The sequence below is a fragment of the Humulus lupulus genome, chromosome 3, assembly GCF_963169125.1.
Source record: "Humulus lupulus chromosome 3, drHumLupu1.1, whole genome shotgun sequence".
Lineage (NCBI taxonomy): Eukaryota > Viridiplantae > Streptophyta > Magnoliopsida > Rosales > Cannabaceae > Humulus > Humulus lupulus.
In genome coordinates this window covers 189,406,546-189,416,118 of record NC_084795.1, presented here as the reverse complement: position 1 = coordinate 189,416,118, position 9,573 = coordinate 189,406,546, and the positions used below count along the sequence as shown (strand labels likewise).

The 9,573-nt window shown below is 38.3% G+C and overlaps 2 protein-coding genes across 2 annotated transcripts; both read right to left on the bottom strand.

Moving 5' to 3' along the window:
- Positions 1-2,038: 2,038 nt before the first annotated feature.
- Positions 2,039-3,562, bottom strand: LOC133825280 (uncharacterized). The gene has a single exon (XM_062258245.1). It carries the CDS (start codon positions 3,560-3,562, stop codon positions 2,039-2,041), a length of 1,524 nt encoding a protein of 507 aa, XP_062114229.1.
- A 641-nt stretch (positions 3,563-4,203) lies between these two features.
- Positions 4,204-5,283, bottom strand: LOC133825279 (uncharacterized). Its single transcript, XM_062258244.1, has one exon. It carries the CDS (start codon positions 5,281-5,283, stop codon positions 4,204-4,206), a length of 1,080 nt encoding a protein of 359 aa, XP_062114228.1.
- Between the last annotated feature and the right edge of the window lie 4,290 nt (positions 5,284-9,573).

Genomic DNA, 9,573 nt, shown 5'->3' with positions numbered 1-9,573 from the left:
TTTTCTATATCTTCTTTTACTTTCTTGCTACTTTGGATTCAAGAAGGCTCAGTCTCATGCCCACTAGATCTATTGGAGATCCCTAACTCCTTACCACTTTTCAAAGTGATTGCCTTGGATTTTCTGTGAGAATTGGCAAAGAACCTTGGGGTAGACTCCGCAACTCATTGGCTAATTTATCCATTTGAATCTTAAGGTTTCTCAAAGAAGCACTGTGGCTTTGAATTACGGCATCATTCTTGGCAATATATTCGTTCATGAAATTTCTTAATGAGCAACTTATTGAGGTCTTGGTTGTGAGACTTGTTTAGAATATCTCGGTGAGTAGGTAGGCTTGTTGGTCATAGGTTTACTACTCAACCTACCTCCTTGTAGCGCACCAAATTTTGTTATTATTATTTATTAAATTTTGTGCTTTGTTTTATTTAATTATTAAGTATTGTGAAGTATTTTATTTATTTGTTTAAATTGATTGTTAGAAATTGTTTGAATTTAATTGTTAATTGTTGATTTATTTATTTATTTATTTATTTATTTATTTATTTATTTGATTTGTGAATATTTGAGTTTTGGTTGAATGCATCAAGATGCATGGTAGGTAGTGATGCACCCTAGTGATTGAGTGTGTGCATGTGCATGGTTGCATGGTGCACTTGTATAGAATTTTCTACACACTTTATTGTTTCCTTTTATTAGATTTATTTTATTTAATTGGAGAAAAAAATAAAGAAAGGGAAAGGAAGAGAGGTGGACGACATATGTGGGAAAGAGAAGATTCATTTCCCATTTATTTTGTTCAATCAAATAAAAGAAAATATCAAGAAGAAGAAACTTACCTTTTTTTTCATTATGCTAGTAATTGCCTTAGGTTAGATAAAGAGGGAAGGAAAGAAGAGAAGAGCCATTTTGGCTCCTTGGTGTCATTGCCCTAGTGTGAGAAGAGAAAGAGAGAGTGGGCGTGAGCTAGAGAGAGAAGAAGAAGAAGAAAGAAAGAAAAGGGGAGAAAATTCAAGCCTAGTTGAGTTCTTTGATTTTGATAGTTTAATCATCTCTTCTACATTCTCATCTCCTTAATCTAGTTTTCATGTTAATGATTTTGTTGTTTTTATATGGACTTCGAAAATCCTAGGAGAGCCAAGAGGGTGATCATATTTTCTTGAGTCTTGATCTCTACCAAGGAGGTAATGGAACCTCTAACTCTATTCTTTGTTTTAGTGTTGTTCTAAATTCTTTGAATATGACTATAGCATATTTGTTTATGTTTTTTTTTTTTATGATTTGATCTTTGTTTATGGCTTGTGGAATATTTGTGGTTGTTATGCACATGAATATTTGCTAAGGGCTGCCTTAGATTTTAAGATCTATGAAACATGTTCTCGATGTAGTTCTGATGTTATAGTTTTCATAGATGCATGCTAGGTTTGGGTTTTGGATTTTGCCTACTAATATAAGTTGATGATTCTCTTTTATGTTTTTAGAAACATGCAAGGGTTTTGTTGTTGTTGGAACATATAGGTTTCGGCCTATGCAAGTATAGGGATCCCCTTTATATTTTTGTTATTGTAATTATATGTTAGATCCATGTTCTCGGACCCTATGTAAAAATTGGCATGATGATTAATTTGGAATCTTGTTATTGAATCCATGAAATTTGATGAATATATTTATGAGATCATGATGTATCAATAGGTTAATATATGCATGAATGATGATAGAAATATGCTAGGTTTCATGTGAAAGTAAATGAGGATTTTTTTATTTTTATGTTAATGTTCTAGAGGGTTTCGACCTAGGGGGAATTATTGATGCATGTTGGTTAATTTGTTGATGTCACCTACACTCATTAGAAACATGTTAGGATAATTTGGGAAATGAAAAGAATTGTCTTAAATATTTTTTTGATGAATAAGCCATTGTATTACTCAAAAACAAACCAATACAACCACCACTTGTGCACCCAATACATATACAAGAACCCACAGTAATCAACCGGGATAACAGACCCAACCAATCATCCCTAATATCTGACTAATACAGATCAAAGCAACCTGGTAAAAAAATCTCTATCTTTCCTAGAAGCTTTACAAGGAAATATACTAAGCAATCGAAATTTACAATCTCTTTGAATTCTACTAACTGTATGATGCACTTGCCACAATTTTTGATTCCAAAGTACATCATTTCTTACTCTCCAAAGATGGTATACTGTCGCAGCAAGACAGGAGAAGAATATACTTTTATATGTACTCGACACATGCTTGGCATGATAAATGCAATGCAGGAGCCTGTGGAGATTGATGGACTGTGCATTCCAATGAAGCCAGCCTTTGATAGCTTCTAAACATCTCTTGCTGTATGTACACTTGAAAAAAAGATGTTCTATGTCTTCATTCTCTGCTCCACACAGTAGACAAACCAGATCCATATTAGTATTATATCTAGCAATTCGATTCTTTGTGTGCAACCGATCCCACATGACTAACCACATGATAAAACGATGTTTGGGAGTGATAAATCTATCCCAAACAAATTTCCTCCATGGTACTCGGACTTCAGGAGAAACCAGCAGATTTACACCAAGTTGAATATGATACCTCTGTGATAAGAAAGAAACAGCAGAGATTTTGGCTTTAAAGCAGTCCTTCACAGCTACTAAGCGCTTCCAGTACCAACTACAATCTGAGGGACACTTGTAATCCCACCAATTCTTGTCCATCAGGTACACGCTATTAATCCACTTAACAAACAGGTTATCTTTCTTTTTGGCAATTGCCCAAACATACTTCCCCATGGCAGCTAAATTCCAATCATGTAATCGCCGAAATCCCAATCCACCAGCCGCCCTTGATGCACAAGTATACTCCCAAGCAATCAATCCTGGTAAATGGGATTCTGAGATGCCTTTCCAAAGAAAAGCCCTACAAATTGCTTCAACATCTTTTATCAATTTCTTTGGTAGAATCATTATTTGAGCCCAATATGAATGCATTGAGATGAGAACTGAATTGATCAAGGTCACTCTCCCCATATAAGATAGATTCCGAGTGCTCCATGAACGAATCCTACTAGTCATCTTCTCCACGATGCATTGACAATCTGCTGCAGAAATTCGTTTAGAACATATAGGTATCCCGAGGTACCTGAACGGCAGGTAACTTCGAGTGAAACCAGAAGCCGCCAGCACTCTCTCTACAACAGTATCAGAGATTCCATGACAGTATATAGCAGTTTTCTCAGCATTAGGAAGCAAACCCGAAGAAGAAGAAAATAGCTTCAAACCTCTCAACATAAGCATTATTGAAACAAAGTCTCCATTGCAAAAGATAAGAAGGTCGTCCGCAAAACATAAATGATTCAACTTCAGATTTGAACATTTAGTATGGTACTTGAACCCAGGTAATGACCCCACCTTACTCATAATTCGAGACAAGTACTCCAACCCAAGCACAAACAATAAGGGGGAAATGGGGTCTCCTTGTCTAAGTCCTCTTTTTGATGCAAAGAACCCATGTAAAGATCCATTGAGAAGCAATGAGAACTTGGGAGTTGTGACACATGCCATTATTAAATCTGAAAAAGATTGAGGAAATTCAAAAGCCTAAAGCATCTCTTCAATGAACCCCCAATCTATTGTGTCATAGGCTTTCCTTAAGTCAATTTTTATCATACAGCTAGGTTTGCAATTGCTACGCCCATATAGTCTCACCAGATCCTGACACACCATGATATTATGGGCAATATATCTTCCATGTACAAAACCCCCTGGTTCTCAGCAATTAAGTCAGGCAAAATTTGTCTCAATCTTGCGCAAATCACTTTCGATGCAGCCTTATATATCACATTGCAACATCAGATAGGCCGAAAATCACTCACACTTCGCGGACAACTGCTCTTAGGAATAAGAGTAATGGTGGTTGTATTAATGGCCTTAAGAATTTTTCCTGATCTCAAAAATGATAGAACAGCAGATACCACTTCTGAACCAACCAATGCCCAATTATCTTGATAGAAACAACTTCCAAAACCATCCGGACCTGGAGCCTTCAAACCAGGAATAGAGAAAATAGCATCTTTGATCTCCTGAGGAGTGTACTCGGTTCTAAGTAAGCTGGAATGCACCTCAGAAAGTTTAGGCCCAAGGTTGATGATACAATTCTTCACCCGATGCCTGTTCTGCATCTCAGATCCAAGGAGCTGATGATATTATTGTAAAAAGGCTTCCTGAACAGCAAGAGGAGTATCACACCAAACCCCCTGCGCATCCTCTATTGAAAAAATCCTGTTCTGAATTCTCCTTGCCTTTAGTGACGCATGGAATATTGCTGAGTTTTCATCTCCATTTTTAGCCCAAGAAACTTTGGCTTTCTGAGCTAAAAAGAGAGAATAAGCCTTAAAAACTTTAGCATATTTGCCCCGAGCCACTTGTTCCTCATGCTGTAAATGAGAGTTGTGTGGATCTTTATTCACTTCTTCCTGCAAAACTAGTAATTCCTCCTTTGCTATCATTTCTGCTTTGTGAATTTCATGGAAACCTTCCTTATTAATGCTCTTAAGAATTTGTTTTAGGCGTTTAAGTTTAACTGTCAACTGGTACATCTCCGTGCCCTCCACTCCTTTCTGCCAACATTTAGCAATTCGCTCACCAAATTCATCTGCATCCTTCCACATTCGAAAGTAGCGAAATGGCTTCTTGCCACTAATCACATCCTGATATATCGAGACTAAAATGGGACTGTGATCAAAGCTTCCCTCAGGTAAAAAGTTAGCTTCCGAAAACTGAAAACAATCTGTCCATTGAGGATTAACTAAGGCTCTATCTAACTTAGAGAAAACTCGATCCTCTGGTTTCTGCTTATTATTCCAGGTGTAAAAAATCCCAGAGTATTTCAGATCATCCAAGCTACACTTTGCCACACAATCTCGAAAATCTTGAGTAGGACTTTTAGTAGATCCTCTTCCCACTCTTTCATTGCTAAACAGAATATCATTAAAGTCCCCCATAACTATCCAAGGCCCCTGAATTTGCAGTGAAATCTCTTCCAAGTCCATCCAAAGCTGGCCTCTCTTCTTATCTTCATTAAATCCATACACGAAAGTAACCTCAAATCTGTCTTGTTTCTGTCTTGGGTGCACAACACAGTGAATTACTTGAGCTGTACATAAGCTAATATTAACAGTAAACAAAATTGGCAGCCATGCAACAACTATCCTCCCTTTATCAAGCCAAGGATTATTATTTGTAAAACACCAATTCGAAAAAAGATTAGAATATAGAGAACCCATGTTTTTATTCTTAACCTTCGTCTCAAGGAGACTCACTAGCCCAGCTCTTCTTGAATAAATCAATTGCTTGATTTCTCGATGTTTTTGATGGCTATTGATCCCCCTAACATTCCAACACAATATCTTATCCATTAGAAGTAGAGGGTACTCCCCCCTCTCCCTTAAGACAAATGACAGTCTCCTGCTCTTGACTATTCAGTATATCAAACCTATTCACCACCTGAGTCTTAACTGGAATAACTTCTTTTTCTATTCTTTTCCCTTTCTCAACTTTTTGAAAGCCCTCCTTATCTACACTTGGTACCAATTTCTCCATGTTATTCACTTTTACTTTAGGCACCCATTGTTGCTTCTCTGCTTCCTTATCTGTGATCTTCTTCCTACACTGCTTAGTCTCATGCCCCAAACCTAAACAGCTATAACAAACAAGGGGTAGCCATTCATATTTCACTTCCAACTCAATATCCCTATCAAACTCATCTGTAAATGAGATTGAGTTAGGGAATTCCTGAGCAAACTCAACCTCTATTAGCACACGAGGATACAGCAATCTATCCCTGTGCTTGGTTATATTATCAACTTGTAAAGGTTTACCAATCTGCCCTACTATCTTGAATAAGGATTTCTCACCCCAATACTTGATGTCCAACCCCTGTAATTGAATCCAAGTCGGCACACTAGTGATATCATCCTTAGAGAAATCATCTATCGGGTTCCAAGGTTTCATAACCACTGGTTTCCGATCAAAAAAATTATACCCTCCCTGTAAGACCTGATCTCTCTGCTCCAAATTCTGGAATCTAATGATAAAGATCCCCTTAGCAATCAAACCCACCTTAACCACAGCCTCTTTCCACATTCGTCTAGAAAAACCATCAAGTATATGGAGTGGTGGATTGACTCCCATTACAAAACAGACTATAGATGGTTGCCAGTAGCTTACCTCTTCAGCAATATCATCAAAACTAATTTTCACTTTAGGGGTAGAAACTCGCTGCTGAACACCCTCATTTCCAGATATATTCAGACAATCACCTTGGGTCTTCGACTGCCCCATACCATTCGCACCATCAATAGATCCTTGAACATCCCCCAGCTCAGATGAGGGACCAGCAAAACAGGGTTCCAAATTCTTAACAATATTAGAACGCAATATTGGAGGGGAAACTTTCTTACCCAAGCTTACATCCTGGGCCGTGCGGTTCGCTATCGATACCCAGTCCGAGAAATTCTGTCGAATTGCACTTCGATTCCTGAACATCTCCTCCATCTCTTCTGGAGAGTATAGAGTTTCCACCCATGGTTCATCCGGCTCCTTCTCATTGTCAACTTCCAACTCTTTTACTCCCAGTACATCATCCATTGACCTCGTTTTGATGATCCTATCCGAAGAAGATGGACCAGTTTTCTTAGGTTTCGGCTTCGATTTGGTTTTTCCGGCTGCCTTCGCTCCTTTCGCCATAGCTCCGGTGTAGACACCGAAGGAGAGAGAGAGAGAAAGAAAAAACATCTGTTTCTACTAAAATATAAATAATTATGTATAATTCTATTAATTGTCTTAAATCTTGTATAAATTGATGTATTGATAATACATGAAAATTCACATTTGAGTTTTGAAAGCATGAGTTTGAAATGAATTTGATGATGAATATTGCTTGCTGATTTTGTGTTTAAATGGTATGAAACATGATGAAAATAATGATTTGCATGCATAAATTTTTTTGCAAGTGCTATGATGATTTTATGAAATTAAAAGGGAATTTTAATTTACATTAAAATTATATTTATACTTAAATATATATCTACAGTTTCTTTTTAATATTTTATAAAGAAAACATGAATTTTAATTCCAAGATGGTGATTTTTGAGGGCTTATTTTGTTGCTAGAATTTTTGGTAAAAATTATGAAAAGTCTTTTAATGAAAGAAAGTTTGTGTGTTTGTTGAAATAATATAACACCCTAAACTATGTAAATAATGAAAATGGTATTTTAAATGTAACCATGAATGTTCACATTTTAATGAGTATGATTTTCTTTGTTTTAATTAAGAAAAATATTGATGTAACGCCCTACTTCCTTAGAGCCGTTACTAAGTGAGTTTTTAAGACAAAACAGTGTGCAATGAACTCGCTAACCGAGGTTTTGAAACAAAAGTGTGACTAGTTAAAAGTTAAGGTTGTAATCTTTAAAAATGCGTCGTTTCATTAAAACTTCTATTATTAAACATTTGGGATCCCAAAATAAGGTTTGAAAACTAATTACATCTTGAAATAAGGTTACAGTTGAGAAATCATAAAATCATAGGTTATTACAGCCATTTTTGAATAAACCCCCAACCAAAGCAGTCGGGCAGGCCAAACATGTACGCGTCGCTTCCCGCTCTCCGTACTCATGGTTGGTTGACTCAGTCCTTGTAACTACCTGCCACACGGAGCACCCGTGAGCCGAAGCCCAGCAAGAAAACCCAAATAACACATAACATATGCAAATCAAATAGCTGGCATAATTCACTGACACATAGGAAAAAAAAACCATCATAATAAACAAGTACGGCCATGCCGCCCCCAAGGCCTTACCAAAGCCTGGAGTTTCGGTTCTCACCGCGAGGATAACAAATGTATCCCTTGGGTCCCACCCTGAATATAAGCATCCCATGTGCTGTGTGTTACTTTCGGCCCCACGGCTGCCCCGGCCTACGCCGTACTCGGCCCTTGCCGTTCAATTCATCATAATCACACATATAGTACATTCAAAATAAACATTCACACACATCACGGTTCATTTAAGGTTAAGCATTTGCACGTATTACAATCCGGGGCCATGCCCTACAATCACACAGTGGGGCCACGCCCTAATCTCGGGTGTTACGGTTTTCTTACCTGCATTCCGAGCCTCCTGATGCACTAAAGCCGCGAGCACGGTCCTCTAGCACGAGCCTCACCAATAACCTAGTCACAACACACAAGAAACATCCTTCATTACTAATCAACCCAAAACCACTTCCCGAGACCAATCCTGCACTCTCGGGACCTCTAAAACCTTAAAACAACACCCCGGAGACATCCCCCGAACCCCCGGAGCAAAGGCCTAAAATTGCCTAAAAATGATGCCCTGAAATTAGCCTTGTGCCGCGGCACCACATCCTTGTGCCGCGGCACCCATCAGTCAGAGGCTCCCTTGCCGCGGCACGAAAAACCTGTGTCGCGGCACGCCTTCGCAGACCCAGAACTCTGGGTTTTCTCCTGCGTTTTCTCCGAGCTAAAACCTTCCCAAACTCACACCCAAGCCCCAAAACCAACTCAAGACTCCAAATAAACCATCCAACAACTCATAAACATCACCAAAGACATCTAAACACCCAATCAAATCCCCAAAATCCACATCCTTGATTTCAATTTCAGAAAAAATAAAAACTCAAACATCAAACTTAACCCATGCTCAAATTCTTAACCCATAACATAATCAAGCCTTAAATGTGTATAAAATTCCTTACCTCATATGGAGAATCCATCCCTAAGCTTCCTTCATCTCCTAGGTCTCCAACTTCTCCTTCTCTTCTTCTTCTTCTTCTTCCTCATGCCCTATCTTTTCCCTCTCTTTTCTCTCCTCTTCAAACTCTATCAAGACCAAAATGGTTAAGCCCCAAACCGTGTACCCCATAAAACCAGCTGCCATTTATCTAATTCCCAACCAAATGACCATTTTGCCCCTCCTTGCCTATCCTTTCCCACCTAAACCTCAAGGGTACTTAAGTCTTTTCATTTCTATTTCATTTCTACCATTTTCTTTCTAAAACTTGTTACTCTCAGCAGTAACTAATGGTTACCCAGGTTACTAAATCTCCAATAACCATTACCCGCTAAATCTCAACTTAACCATAAAATTCCCGAGGTACCCCTAGGCTCCTCCCGAGCCGGGTATAGAAATCCCGTTGTGACTCTTGAGTTAACTAGCTCTCTAGGACCGTCTCGGCACGTGCATCACAATAATACAACCACACCCACGTGGTACAATTCACAGAATACAATTATCACATATCAATACAGTTATGCCCAACGTGGCCAAAGTTACAATTATGCCCTTCTAACACGATCCGGGCCTACATGCATACTAGTAAACATAGCCATGCATCTCAGTTAAACAAATAGCCAAATAACATGCTTTAAATCATAATCATGCATTTAATTCATAAAATCACACATAAATCCCAACCTGCCCTCCTGGCACACTAATCAAGGCCCTTAAGCCTTATTAGCGAATTTGGGTCGTTACAATTGAGATTTAATTCA

Bases quoted from the DNA above. Each gene is read 5' to 3' on its own strand.
- LOC133825280 (XM_062258245.1), bottom strand. From the start codon at position 3,562: ATGGCATGTGTCACAACTCCCAAGTTCTCATTGCTTCTCAATGGATCT.
- LOC133825279 (XM_062258244.1), bottom strand. From the start codon at position 5,283: ATGGGTTCTCTATATTCTAATCTTTTTTCGAATTGGTGTTTTACAAAT.